The sequence below is a fragment of the Dendrobates tinctorius genome, unplaced genomic scaffold (genome assembly GCF_039654945.1).
Source record: "Dendrobates tinctorius isolate UK_male_01 unplaced genomic scaffold, ASM3965494v1 ptg000099l, whole genome shotgun sequence".
In the NCBI taxonomy this organism is placed as follows: Eukaryota; Metazoa; Chordata; class Amphibia; order Anura; family Dendrobatidae; genus Dendrobates; species Dendrobates tinctorius.
In genome coordinates, this window is record NW_027361767.1 from 6949280 (window position 1) to 6964723 (window position 15444).

The 15444-nt window shown below is 55.1% G+C and overlaps 1 protein-coding gene across 4 annotated transcripts in view; it reads right to left on the reverse strand.

The window, feature by feature from the left end:
* CARM1 (coactivator associated arginine methyltransferase 1) overlaps positions 1–7100 on the reverse strand; it is a 34392-nt gene extending 27292 nt beyond the window's left edge. For 2 of the 4 annotated variants that reach the window (XM_073587534.1, XM_073587531.1), the window contains exon 1: positions 6884–7097. In XM_073587534.1, the coding sequence (XP_073443635.1) occupies positions 6884–7016 (133 nt within the window). In that variant the 5' untranslated portion in view covers positions 7017–7097. Of the gene's footprint in view, positions 1–6883 lie in introns of all 4 variants that reach the window. The other 2 variants (XM_073587532.1, XM_073587533.1) reach the window with 2 other exon arrangements.
* Positions 7101–15444: the final 8344 nt, after the last annotated feature.

Genomic DNA, 15444 nt, shown 5'->3' on the forward strand with positions numbered 1-15444 from the left:
CTGACTGTATACAGGGCCGCGTGGCATCTGTGCAGGTAATGGGGGGCAGACATGCCTCCGCTGAGTCACATCTGTGACATGGAGATAAAAACCTCGGCTTGTTATCATCACAATGGCGGCTTCATTCTGGCTGCTGGGTTTATAGGTTTGGCCAAGGAGTCATTAGTCCCCGGGGGGGACACAGCGAAAGAAAACCTTTTGTGAGACCATCACAAAATCCCAGCAAGGGGTCCCTCTATCCCCAGGCTGCTGACAATGGGATGAGGCTCCATTCCTCATCCCACAAATCCTCCCCGATGTCGGAGCTTTGCAAAGCGGAGACAATGGCCCGGCAGAGGGGTCTCAAAGGGTTTTGGGGGGGGGGGGGGGGGGGGGAGACAGAGGGGGTCACTTTGGCTTTTCTGCAACAGATTATTATTATTATTATTATTTATTGTTATAGCGCCATTTATTCCATGGCGCTTTACATGTGAGGGGGGTATACATAAAAACAAGTACAATAATCTTAAACAATACAAGTCATAACTGGTACAGGAGGAGAGAGGACCCTGCCCGCGAGGGCTCACAATCTTCAAGGGATGGGTGATAATACAGTAGGCGAGGGTAGAGCTGGTCGTGCAGCGGTTTGGTCGATCGGTGGTTACAGATGTAAGCATGAGGGCATCATTCACACCACGTATAGTCACCCACTTCACAGCCGCAGTTCTTGGTGCGACCCGTACATCATGTACACACAAAGTGGAGGCTCGCGGCCGACCGACAACTACAAGAGTCAGAAAAAACACCGGTATACAGCGGTGTGAACGAGTCAGGACTCCGAAAACTCACCAGCAACACTACGACTTAGGAGGAGGGAAATAAGAAGAACCTCGAGGTGACCGCAGGATCCCAGCCACCTCAGGACGCCCTCGTCAGACCATCATGTCTCCGGATATGCCAATTATCTACACTTAGTATCCATTTTCTAATGGCTCTCACTTATGCTGACCCTCCGATATTCCTCCTGGAAATGCACGAGCAAGGCTAAGGCTACTCTGTCCGTCCATATGGTTGTGTCTGAGCGCAGACCCGCACAGAGACCGGACAAAAACATCACACCTTTATAGATGTTTCGGCTGCACGCAACTCTGCCATCACAGACCACAAGGTCGGCGGCGGGACGGTCACTCATTTTCAACCAGTTTCAACCATAAAACAACTTCAAAATTGTCCATGGTTTGGTCCTGAAGCCAACCACACACACGAGAGCCGGCAGCTGAAAGATCATACTGACAGCCACCAACTCCCGAATCTCTGTGTCACACCCAGACCCCTCTGCGCGTCCCCCCCCTCTACACACCACCAGACCCCTCTGCGCGTCCCCCCCCTCTACACACCACCAGACCCCTCTGCGCGTCCCCCCCCTCTACACACCACCAGACCTCTCTGCGCGTCCCCCCCCTCTACACACCACCAGACCCCTCTGCGCGTCCCCCCCCTCTACACACCACCAGACCCCTCTGCGCGTCCCCCCCCTCTACACACCACCAGACCTCTCTGCGCGTCCCCCCCCTCTACACACCACCAGACCTCTCTGCGCGTCCCCCCCCTCTACACACCACCAGACCTCTCTGCGCGTCCCCCCCCTCTACACACCACCAGACCTCTCTGCGCGTCCCCCCCCTCTACACACCACCAGACCTCTCTGCGCGTCCCCCCCCTCTACACACCACCAGACCTCTCTGCGCGTCCCCCCCCTCTACACACCACCAGACCTCTCTGCGCGTCCCCCCCCTCTACACACCACCAGACCTCTCTGCGCGTCCCCCCCCTCTACACACCACCAGACCTCTCTGCGCGTCCCCCCCCTCTACACACCACCAGACCTCTCTGCGCGTCCCCCCCCTCTACACACCACCAGACCTCTCTGCGCGTCCCCCCCCTCTACACACCACCAGACCTCTCTGCGCGTCCCCCCCCTCTACACACCACCAGACCTCTCTGCGCGTCCCCCCCCTCTACACACCACCAGGCCTCTCTGCGCGTCCCCCCCTCTACACACCACCAGACCTCTCTGCGCGTCCCCCCCCTCTACACACCACCAGACCTCTCTGCGCGTCCCCCCCCTCTACACACCACCAGACCTCTCTGCGCGTCCCCCCCTCTACACACCACCAGACCTCTCTGCGCGTCCCCCCCTCTACACACCACCAGACCTCTCTGCGCGTCCCCCCCCTCTACACACCACCAGACCTCTCTGCGCGTCCCCCCCCTCTACACACCACCAGACCCCTCTGCGCGTCCCCCCCCTCTACACACCACCAGACCCCTCTGCGCGTCCCCCCCCTCTACACACCACCAGACCCCTCTGCGCGTCCCCCCCCTCTACACACCACCAGACCCCTCTGCGCGTCCCCCCCCTCTACACACCACCAGACCTCTCTGCGCGTCCCCCCCCTCTACACACCACCAGACCTCTCTGCGCGTCCCCCCCCTCTACACACCACCAGACCTCTCTGCGCGTCCCCCCCCTCTACACACCACCAGACCTCTCTGCGCGTCCCCCCCCTCTACACACCACCAGACCTCTCTGCGCGTCCCCCCCCTCTACACACCACCAGACCTCTCTGCGCGTCCCCCCCCTCTACACACCACCAGACCTCTCTGCGCGTCCCCCCCCTCTACACACCACCAGACCTCTCTGCGCGTCCCCCCCCTCTACACACCACCAGACCTCTCTGCGCGTCCCCCCCCTCTACACACCACCAGACCTCTCTGCGCGTCCCCCCCCTCTACACACCACCAGACCTCTCTGCGCGTCCCCCCCCTCTACACACCACCAGACCTCTCTGCGCGTCCCCCCCCTCTACACACCACCAGACCTCTCTGCGCGTCCCCCCCCTCTACACACCACCAGACCTCTCTGCGCGTCCCCCCCCTCTACACACCACCAGACCTCTCTGCGCGTCCCCCCCCTCTACACACCACCAGACCTCTCTGCGCGTCCCCCCCCTCTACACACCACCAGACCTCTCTGCGCGTCCCCCCCCTCTACACACCACCAGACCTCTCTGCGCGTCCCCCCCCTCTACACACCACCAGACCTCTCTGCGCGTCCCCCCCCTCTACACACCACCAGACCTCTCTGCGCGTCCCCCCCCTCTACACACCACCAGACCTCTCTGCGCGTCCCCCCCCTCTACACACCACCAGACCTCTCTGCGCGTCCCCCCCCTCTACACACCACCAGACCTCTCTGCGCGTCCCCCCCCTCTACACACCACCAGACCTCTCTGCGCGTCCCCCCCCTCTACACACCACCAGACCTCTCTGCGCGTCCCCCCCCTCTACACACCACCAGACCTCTCTGCGCGTCCCCCCCCTCTACACACCACCAGACCTCTCTGCGCGTCCCCCCCCTCTACACACCACCAGACCTCTCTGCGCGTCCCCCCCCTCTACACACCACCAGACCTCTCTGCGCGTCCCCCCCCTCTACACACCACCAGACCTCTCTGCGCGTCCCCCCCCTCTACACACCACCAGACCTCTCTGCGCGTCCCCCCCCTCTACACACCACCAGACCTCTCTGCGCGTCCCCCCCCTCTACACACCACCAGACCTCTCTGCGCGTCCCCCCCCTCTACACACCACCAGACCTCTCTGCGCGTCCCCCCCCTCTACACACCACCAGACCTCTCTGCGCGTCCCCCCCTCTACACACCACCAGACCTCTCTGCGCGTCCCCCCCCTCTACACACCACCAGACCTCTCTGCGCGTCCCCCCCCTTTACACACCACCAGACCTCTCTGCGCGTCCCCCCCCTCTGCACACCACCAGACCTCTCTGCGCGTCCCCCCCCTCTACACACCACCAGACCTCTCTGCGCGTCCCCCCCCTCTACACACCACCAGACCTCTGCGCGTCCCCCCCCTCTACACACCACCAGACTTCTCTGCATCCCCCCCTACACACCCCCAGACTTCTCTGCGTCCCCCCCTCTACACATGCCCAGACCTCACTGTGCCCCCACCTCCCCCCATGCAGACCTCTGCGTCCCCCCTCCAGACCTCATTGCTATCAGTGGGTCATCTCCCACAATCAAAATAAAGCGCTGGGGGAGGGGACAGAAATTGAACAAAACAGATCCTTCTCTCAGACATCAGTCGGTGGTGAAAGATTGAGAGACCCTCATACCCATTAGATGGTCGGCAGATCCTGCCAAAATTGCCGGAGGTCAAGTGAATTTTATCCAATCTGTATGCAGGCCTTAAAGGGTTATTTCCCCCAAAAAAAATCTAATTATTCTTCATCCACAGGGTAGGAAATAATTCGCTGATCGAGTCCAGACATCGGGGCCTTGGAACCTGCAGAACGAGGCCTGAAAGATGTAGATGGCGCCTGCTCGGCCTCCATGGGATTTCCCGCAAGAGTCACTGATTTCGGCAGCAGTCCCATTCTAGGGGTCCCCGATGGTCTCAGCAGCCGCACCACCAGTGATCAGCCACAGTCCACCCTGAACTGCCGGCAGACGTTACCAATCTCATTCTGACGTATCTGTGCTTGTAAACGCCAAGTGACGGGTGGGCAAACAGCCTGGAGGACATGGTGGGCTCACAGTCCACCTACCACAACCATGAAGTTTCTTTCAAGAGAACCGGCCCAGGAAGAAAAACTAGCCTGCAGTTAGGGAGTTAATTGCGTGGTGGTTTTTTCTTTTACATAATAGGTTCCCTTTAAAGACACTCTCAATTCTGCCATCTCTAACCCCCAGAAATGTAGGAGAAAGTCTCCGGCTACTTCTGCTCGTTCATGTGATTGCGCTGAAGTGTATAACCGCACCGCGACCACATTACTGGTACGACCGGGGGACGGGCACATCAACTTATTACCAGGAGGAACAACAGAGGGACCACCACAAGAGTCCTGAGAAGCGAGGGCGGGAGAACATGGGGGTCTTCCCCCTCTGTGCTGGTAAGAGGCATCTCTATTGAAGACTCCTGGAATGTGGTAATATATGGGGGGAGGGGTCTTCCCCCTCTGTGGGACCCTGCAATAGTCTCTCTGGAGGACCCGTGGAGGGTGGGAATGCATGGGGTCCTCCTTCTGTCCTGGTGATAACAAGTGTCTCTCTCTGGAGGACCCCTGGGGGTCCTCCCCCTCTGCAGGACCCCTCGAGGGAGGGAATACATGGGGGTCCTCCCCCTCTGCAGGACCCCTCGAGGGAGGGAATACATGGGGGTCCTCCCCCTCTGCAGGACCCCTCGAGGCAGGGAATACATGGGGGTCCTCCCCCTCTGCAGGACCCCTCGAGGCAGGGAATACATGGGGGTCCTCCCCCTCTGCAGGACCCCTCGAGGCAGGGAATACATGGGGGTCCTCCCCCTCTGCAGGACCCCTCGAGGCAGGGAATACATGGGGGTCCTCCCCCTCTGCAGGACCCCTCGAGGGAGGGAATACATGGGGGTCCTCCCCCTCTGCAGGACTCCTCGAGGCAAGGAATACATGGGGGTCCTCCCCCTCTGCAGGACCCCTCGAGGGAGGGAATACATGGGGGTCCTCCCCCTCTGCAGGACCCCTCGAGGGAGGGAATACATGGGGGTCCTCCCCCTCTGCAGGACCCCTCGAGGGAGGGAATACATGGGGGTCCTCCCCCTCTGCAGGACCCCTCGAGGGAGGGAATACATGGGGGTCCTCCCCCTCTACAGGACCCCTCGAGGGAGGGAATACATGGGGGTCCTCCCCCTCTACAGGACTCCTCGAGGGAGGGAATACATGGGGGTCCTCCCCCTCTACAGGACTCCTCGAGGGAGGGAATACATGGGGGTCCTCCCCCTCTACAGGACTCCTCGAGGGAGGGAATACATGGGGGTCCTCCCCCTCTACAGGACTCCTCGAGGGAGGGAATACATGGGGGTCCTCCCCCTCTACAGGACTCCTCGAGGGAGGGAATACATGGGGGTCCTCCCCCTCTACAGGACTCCTCGAGGGAGGGAATACATGGGGGTCCTCCCCCTCTACAGGACTCCTCGAGGGAGGGAATACATGGGGGTCCTCCCCCTCTACAGGACTCCTCGAGGGAGGGAATACATGGGGGTCCTCCCATCTGCAGGACCCCTTGAGGGGGAGAATACATGGGTGTCCTCCCCCTCTACAGGACACCTCAAGGGAGGGAATACATGGGGGTCCTCCATCTGCAGGACCCCTTGAGGGAGGGAATACCTGGGGGTCCTCCCTCTCTGCAGGATACCTTGAGGGAGGGACTACATTAGGGTCCTACCTCTCTGCAGGACCCCTCGAAGGAGGGAATATAAAGGGGTCCCCCCTCTCTGCAGGACGCCTGTAGGGTGGGAATATATGGGGGTCCTCCCTCTATCCCCTGGAGGGTGGGAATATATGGGGGTCCTCCTTCTGTCCCCTGGAGGGTGGGAATATATGGGGGTCCTCCTTCTGTCCCCTGGAGGGTGGGAATATATGGGGGTCCTCCTTCTGTCCCCTGGAGGGTGGGAATATATGGGGGTCCTCCTTCTGTCCCCTGGAGGGTGGGGAAAATGTGGGGGTCCTCAGGATATATGGGGGGGTCCTCCCTCTGTCCCCGTCCAGTATTACGCAGAAGCCCATGGATGTGACCCCCCGGGGTACCACTTATGGCCAGGATGTGCCTCTGGGGGTCCGGCATCGTGGACCCCGCGCTCGCTCCATCCTATAGGGGATGAGGGGCGCCTTCTATTTATCACTGACCATGATGGAGGACACTGGAGGTAAATGAGCATTTTCTTTGCCGATACTGGCGGAATGCGGTGACAGACAGCGGCCATTCCCGGTATGAGGCGCCATACACCGCCTCCATTGTGCGGCATCACACATATACAATGAGCCAGGGCCACACAGCGCCATACCCACCATTATACAGCGCGATCTCCCCTTCCCGGGCCTCCAGCCGTAGCTCCCGCTGCTCCGCGTGCCTCTGGATCTCCCCGTTTGCGTCCCCGATACTCAGGAGCCGCACGCCGGGAAACACCGACACCGCCGCCATCTTTACAGAGGCGGGCTGAGAGGACGGCGCTACGAATTATGGGAATGGAGGGAGGAGGAGAGCGGCGAGATTGTTAAGCGGAACAGCGACACACAGTGGTCAGGAGGGGGAAGTGTTAGGAAGAACGTGCAGACGGGCGACATCTAGAGGTGGAAATTGAGTAACGCATGATTTTATGGGAATCTTTGTTTTGGAGAGTAGAGCGCTGAGGACACCTACAGGTGAAAATATGGAATTGCACGTTGAAAAACGCCGTTTTTCCAATTTGGGAGACTTTATTTGTTGTTCTGCAAAAGTTAACGGAAAAAAAACCACATAGATCTATATTATATATATATAGTAACAGCATATTATTGTTAAGGTAAACACACTGCCTGCCACATGCTAAGCGCCATCCAGAGCGCCAACTAAAAGCCCCATTTAAGCGTTACATCTGCTCCAGGGGCGGATACTGACAGCTTGGGACCCCTGTGCAAGAAATGTGTCTGGGCCCCCCCCTCCTTTTATGGTGGCAAAGCTATATATATAGCCACACACACATACATATATATATATATTACATAGTCTCCTTTTTTGTGTATATTGCCATACCCCTATCATACAGTGCCCTCTCTTGTTATGTACAGCACCGTCCCTTACATTTTGGATTATATAGAGCCCTGGCTTTTATTACATACCGTCCTGTATTGTTAGCTGTATAATGCAATGATGGCTGATGGAGCATGGGAAAGCTTCTTTTCTAATGGATGAGCTGATGGACTGGTCGTCTGGTCACCGTCTCCTCCATCAGCAGTCATATTATATCTAACAAGAGAGGGGACTATGTATTAAAAGAGGGCGATATGAATAGCAAAAATAGCAAGAATACATTATCTAAGAGACAGCACAGTACTTATAATCATAAGTCCTTGATAGCATCATAATGATTTTGGGGGTGGGAGAAGACGCCATCAGGTACTGAGCCTCCTCCGCCACCTCAAAATTTATTACAAGTCCCTGACAGCGTCTTCTCCTACCTTTCAGTTCATTATAAAGGGTCCTATGCACCTTATCGCCTCCTCTCCCCAATACATTTTAAGTCCCCAATAGCATCACAATGAATTGTGAGATGGGGAGAACGCTATCAGGGGCTTAGCAGTCTCCTCCATCACCAAATCCATTGTACATCCATATCTAACATCCTCCTCTCCCTGTTTGAAAGTCCATTATAAATCCCCCTTCCTCCCATCCCAATCCCCCACATCCCACATTGTCCTCCTTCCCACCACATCCCATCATTGTCCTCTCCCCCACCTCCATCATTACCCTCTCCATCACCCCAATCATTGCCCTCTCCAACACCTCCATCATTGCCTCCCCTCACAAAGATCATTGCTCTAAAAAGAAATAATATTATCAGGTGACAATGGTGCAGGTCTTGTGGGGTGTTCCTGGTATATGGCAGGTCTTATGGGGTGTTCCTGATATATGGTGGGTCTTGTGGGGTGTTCCTGGTATACAGCGGGTCTTGTGGGGTGTTCCCGGTATATGTTGGGTCTTGTGGGGTGTTCCTGATATATGTCAGGTCTTGTGGGGTGTTCCTGTTATATGGTGGGTCTTGTGGGATGTTCCCGGTATATGGCGGGTCTTGTGGGGTGTTCCCGGTATATGTTGGGTCTTGTGGGGTGTTCCCGGTATATGGCAGGTCTTGTGGGGTGTTCCCGGTATATGTTGGGTCTTGTGGGGTGTTCCCGGTATACGGCGGGTCTTGTGGGGTGTTCCCGGTATATGTTGGGTCTTGTGGGGTGTTCCCGGTATATGGCAGGTCTTGTGGGCTGTTCCCGATATATGGCGGGTCTTGTGGGGTGTTCCCGGTATACAGCGGGTCTTGTGGGGTGTTCCTGGTATATGGCAGGTCTTGTGGGCTGTTCCCGGTATATGGTGGATCTTGTGCGGTGTTCCCGGTATATGGCAGGTCTTGTGGGGTGTTCCCGGTATATGGCGGGTCTTGTGGGGTGTTCCTGATATATGTCAGGTCTTGTGGGGTGTTCCTGGTATATGTTGGGTCTTGTGGGGTGTTCCCGGTATATGGTGGGTCTTGTGGGGTGTTCTCGGTATACAGCAGGTCCTGTGGGATGTTCCCGGTATATTGCAGGTCTTGTGGGGTGTTCTTGGTACATGGCGGGTCTTGTGGGGTGTTCCCGGTATATGGCAGGTCTTGTGGGGTGTTCCCGGTATATGTTGGGTCTTGTGGGTTGTTCCCAGTATATGGCAGGTCTTGTGGGATGTTCCCGGTATATGTTGGGTCTTGTGGGGTGTTCCCGGTATATGGTGGGTCTTGTGGGGTGTTCCCGGTATATGTTGGGTCTTGTGGGGTGTTCCCGGTATATGTTGGGTCTTGTGGGGTGTTCCCAGTATATGGTGGGTCTTGTGGGATGTTCCCGGTATATGTTGGGTCTTGTGGGGTGTTCCCGGTATATGGTGGGTCTTGTGGGGTGTTCCCGGTATACGGCAGGTGTTGTTATTAGGAACGGCGGAAAGCACTAAATGAAAATATAAATAAAGTGCGTTCGCCGCTCGGGGTCCACTGTGCGGTAGGTGGTATAACCGCTGCTAGTCCGTGGCAGAGCAATATGGTGGAGGTGCACACGGGGTTAGCCTTCACCCTGGTGCGCAAAGCAATCGCTGTTTAGTCACAGATATGGCAAAAACATAAAGTACTGAGCCTGTTAAGGGCACAGGAGCTCAGAGCAATAACACACATGGTAAGCGGTCACAGGAATAGCCCAAGATGGCGGCACTAAGTCCTTCTAGACCTACTGTGTGTGTCCGAGTATATAGCATCACAGCCGCAAACGCTCAAGTGGGCTGCTACTGAAGCGCGGCGTGAATACTGCCGCTCAACGACACTGCTATGGCGCAGGCGCAATGTCGGACGCTAGCAGCTGAGTATGGAGCAATAGCGCGCTGGCGCTGATAGTAACTCAATCCCTCACACAAGTGTATTATCAAAGGGAAGGGGTTTCAAATGAGTCATTCACCAGATCATGCATCCATCAAACATTCACTCAGCAGCAAGTAAGTCTATACAAGCGCATGGCGGAACAGCCATGCGCGCCTTTTATAGCAGCTGGGACCTTCTGCACGCCTCCAGATCTCTGAGATGGACAAATGAGATTTGGAGCAGGACCTGAGCACATGACTCCCGATATCCAATGGGAGATCGTCCCATGAGCATGCTCAGTAAGAGGACAGAAGGACTTAGCCTCAGGAGAGATTTGCTGCAAGGCGATCTCCTCTGCAATCTCTTCTGCAGTAGATAAACAGCAGGAGACTGCAGAATGTGAGGGTCTGGATTCCTGCATAGCGACCGCAGAAACCTGACTCCTAACAGTTGTGGGGTGTTCCCAGTATATGGTGGGTCTTGTGGGGTGTTCCCGGTATATGGGGAGTCTTGTGGGGTGTTCCTGGAATATGACAGGTCTTGTGGGGTGTTCCTGTTATATGGCTGGTCTTGTGAGGTGTTCCTGGAATATGACAGGTCTTGTGGGGTGTTCCTGGTATATGGCAGGTCTTTTGGGGTGTTCCTAGTATATGGCAGGTCTTGTGGGGTGTTCCTGGTATATGGCAGGTCTTGTGGGGTGTTCCTGGTATATGGCAGGTCTTGTGGGGTGTTCCTGGTATATGACAGGTCTTGTGGGGTGTTCCTGGAATATAACAGGTCTTGTGGGGTGTTCCTGGTATATGGCAGGTCTTGTGGGGTGTTCCTAGTATATGGCAGGTCTTGTGGGCTGTTCTCGGTATATGGCAGATCTTGTGGGGTGTTCCTGGTATATGGCGGGTGTTGTGGGGTGTTCCTGGTATATGGCAGGTGTTGTGGGGTGTTCCTAGTATATGGCAGGTCTTGTGGGCTGTTCTCGGTATATGGCAGATCTTGTGGGGTGTTCCTGGTATATGGTGGGTCTTGTGGGGTGTTCCCGGTATATGGTGGGTCTTGTGGGGTGTTCCCGGTATATGGCGGGTCTTGTGGGGTGTTTCAGGTATATGGCGGGTCTTGTGGGGTGTTCCTGATATATGTCAGGTCTTGTGGGGTGTTCCTGGTATATGTTGGGTCTTGTGGGGTGTTCCCGGTATATGGTGGGTCTTGTGGGGTGTTCTCGGTATACAGCAGGTCCTGTGGGATGTTCCCGGTATATTGCAGGTCTTGTGGGGTGTTCTTGGTACATGGCGGGTCTTGTGGGGTGTTCCCGGTATATGGCAGGTCTTGTGGGGTGTTCCCGGTATATGTTGGGTCTTGTGGGTTGTTCCCAGTATATGGCAGGTCTTGTGGGATGTTCCCGGTATATGTTGGGTCTTGTGGGGTGTTCCCGGTATATGGTGGGTCTTGTGGGGTGTTCCCGATATATGTTGGGTCTTGTGGGGTGTTCCCGGTATATGTTGGGTCTTGTGGGGTGTTCCCAGTATATGGTGGGTCTTGTGGGATGTTCCCGGTATATGTTGGGTCTTGTGGGGTGTTCCCGGTATATGGTGGGTCTTGTGGGGTGTTCCCGGTATATGGCAGGTCTTGTGGGGTGTTCCCGGTATACGGCAGGTCTTGTGGGATGTTCCCGGTATATGGCAGGTCTTGTGGGGTGTTCCCGGTATATGGCAGGTCTTGTGGGGTGTTCCCGGTATATGGCAGGTCTTGTGGGGTGTTCCCGGTATATGGCAGGTCTTGTGGGTAGTTCCCGGTATATGGCAGGTCTTGTGGGGTGTTCCCGATGTATGGTGGGTCTTGTGGGGTGTTCCCGGTATATGGTGGGTCTTGTGGGGTGTTCCCGGTATACGGCAGGTGTTGTTATTAGGAACGGCGGAAAGCACTAAATGAAAATATAAATAAAGTGCGTTCGCCGCTCGGGGTCCACTGTGCGGTAGGTGGTATAACCGCTGCTAGTCCGTGGCAGAGCAATATGGTGGAGGTGCACACGGGGTTAGCCTTCACCCTGGTGCGCAAAGCAATCGCTGTTTAGTCACAGATATGGCAAAAACATAAAGTACTGAGCCTGTTAAGGGCACAGGAGCTCAGAGCAATAACACACATGGTAAGCGGTCACAGGAATAGCCCAAGATGGCGGCACTAAGTCCTTCTAGACCTACTGTGTGTGTCCGAGTATATAGCGTCACAGCCGCAAACGCTCAAGTGGGCTGCTACTGAAGCGCGGCGTGAATACTGCCGCTCAACGACACTGCTATGGCGCAGGCGCAATGTCGGACGCTAGCAGCTGAGTATGGAGCAATAGCGCGCTGGCGCTGATAGTAACTCAATCCCTCACACAAGTGTATTATCAAAGGGAAGGGGTTTCAAATGAGTCATTCACCAGATCATGCATCCATCAAACATTCACTCAGCAGCAAGTAAGTCTATACTAGTGCATGGCGGAACAGCCATGCGCGCCTTTTATAGCAGCTGGGACCTTCTGCACGCCTCCAGATCTCTGAGATGGACAAATGAGATTTGGAGCAGGACCTGAGCACATGACTCCCGATATCCAATGGGAGATCGTCCCATGAGCATGCTCAGTAAGAGGACAGAAGGACTTAGCCTCAGGAGAGATTTGCTGCAAGGCGATCTCCTCTGCAATCTCTTCTGCAGTAGATAAACAGCAGGAGACTGCAGAATGTGAGGGTCTGGATTCCTGCATAGCGACCGCAGAAACCTGACTCCTAACAGTTGTGGGGTGTTCCCAGTATATGGTGGGTCTTGTGGGGTGTTCCCAGTATATGGTGGGTCTTGTGGGGTGTTCCTGGTATATGGTGAGTCTTGTGGGGTGTTCCTGGAATATGACAGGTCTTGTGGGGTGTTCCTGGTATATGGCAGGTCTTGTGAGGTGTTCCTGGAATATGACAGGTCTTGTGGGGTGTTCCTGGTATATGGCAGGTCTTTTGGGGTGTTCCTAGTATATGGCAGGTCTTGTGGGGTGTTCCTGGTATATGGCAGGTCTTGTGGGGTGTTCCTGGTATATGACAGGTCTTATGGGGTGTTCCTGGTATATGGCGGGTCTTGTGGGGTGTTCCTGGAATATAACAGGTCTTGTGGGGTGTTCCTGGTATATGGCAGGTCTTGTGGGGTGTTCCTAGTATATGGCAGGTCTTGTGGGCTGTTCTCGGTATATGGCAGATCTTGTGGGGTGTTCCTGGTATATGGCGGGTGTTGTGGGGTGTTCCTGGTATATGGCAGGTGTTGTGGGGTGTTCCTAGTATATGGCAGGTCTTGTGGGCTGTTCTTGGTATATGGCGGATCTTGTGGGGTGTTTCAGGTATATGGCTAGTCTTGTGGGGTGTTCTCGGTATATGGCGGGTCTTGTGGGGTGTTCTCGGTATATGGCAGGTGTTGTGGGGTATTCCCGGTATATGGTGGCTTTTGTGGGGTATTCCTGGTATATGGCGGATCTTGTGGAGTGTTCCCGATATATGGCGGGTTTGGTGGGGTGTTTCAGGTATATGGCTGGTCTTGTGGGGTGTTCTCGGTATATGGCAGGTCTTGTGGGGTGTTCTCGGTATATGGCAGGTGTTGTGGGGTGTTCCCGGTATATGGTGGCTTTTGTGGGGTATTCCTGGTATATGGCGGATCTTGTGGAGTGTTCCCGGTATATGGCGGGTCTTGTGGGGTGTTCCCGGTATATGGCGGGAGTTGTGAGGTGTTCCTGGTATATGGTGGGTCTTGTGGGGTGTTCCTGGTATATGGTGGGTCTTGTGGGGTGTTCCTGGTATATGGTGGGTCATGTGGGGGTATTCCCGGTATATGGCAGGTCTTGTGGGGTGTTCCTAATATATGGCAGGTCTTGTGGGGTGTTCTCGGTATATGGCAGGTGTTGTGGGGTGTTCCCGGTATATGGTGGCTTTTGTGGGGTATTCCTGGTATATGGCGGATCTTGTGGAGTGTTCCCGGTATATGGCGGGAGTTGTGAGGTGTTCCTGGTATATGGTGGGTCTTGTGGGGTGTTCCTGGGATATGGTGGGTCTTGTGGGGTGTTCCTGGTATATGGTGGGTCTTGTGGGGTGTTCCCGGTATATGGCGGGAGTTGTGAGGTGTTCCTGGTATATAGTGGGTCTTGTGGGGTGTTCCTGGTATATGGCAGGTCTTGTGGGGTGTTCCTGGTATATGGCAGGTCTTGTGGGGTGTTCCTGGTATATGGTGGGTCTTGTGGGGTGTTCCCGGTATATGGCAGGTCTTGTGGGGTGTTCCTAATATATGGCAGGTCTTGTGGGGTGTTCCCAGTATATGGTGGGTCTTGTCTTTGTTCTTGGTATATAGCGAGATTTGTGGGGTGCTTATGGTACATGGCAGTTATGAATAGACTGACCTCCAACCACTCAGAGTGTGCACATGAACATCAGAACAGGACCATGCAGTAATGGTCGAAGGCAGCCAATCTGATTAGCCACGTTTCACATATAATGGATGGCCGGGTGCGTGTACATCACTTACACCTGAGGAGAAGATGTCACCAGGATGCAAATCTGCATGTTAATACTGTTCTGCAGACCATTGCTCCTCTGCAGGCTATGTGTCATCTCACAATAAGGGGCAGAAGAAGTCTCCATCGATAGGAGGCTCCGGCCGTATCTAACATAGCGCTGTATGCAGCCTGCTCACTAGCTCCCTCTACTGGTGGCTGCAGGCAGAAGTAACCATTATCCACTAGAAAGATATTGCAACAATCAAATTATCTCTTTTTTTTGGGTCCAGTGAGATCCTACACTGTGGTCTGTGCAGTAGATTACAGCTCTGAAGCCTCATTTCTTCATCTAGATGCTGTAATGATTTGTTCACTTGGGTATCACTAACAGGAAGACACAAAATCCTCAGTATATAACTAGAAAGTGTGAAAATCAACAACATATTATGTGTTTAGTTACCAAACTAGTAATGTTAGGCGTCAGGTTTCTGCGTCTGCTCTGCAGGAATCCAGACCCTTACATTCTGCGGTCTCCTGCTGTTTACCTACCGCAGAGGAGATTGCCTTGCAGCAAATCTCTCCAGGGGCTAAGTCCCTCTGTCCTACTGAGCATGCTCATGAGACGATGTCCCACTGGAGATCGGGAGTCATGTGCTCAGGTCCTGCTCCAGATCTCATTGGTCCATGTTGGAGATCTGGAAGCTTCCGGAAGGTCCCGGCTGCGATAAAAAGTGTGCATGGCCGTTCCGCCATGCGCTAGTATAGTCTCTAGTTGCTATGTGTGTAGGAGGACGAATGTATGATTCTGGTGAATGACTCATTTGAAACCCCTTCCCTCTGATATTACGTATGTGGACAGGGACTAAGCTTAGAGTCAGCGCCAGCGCACCACTACTATATCATCCACAGTTGCTAGCGTCCGACATTGCGCTTGCATACTAGCTTTGTCGTCTAGCAGCAGTGTCCTGTGCCGCGCTGCAGCCCTCCTTGGCGTCCGCAGTGGCGACGTC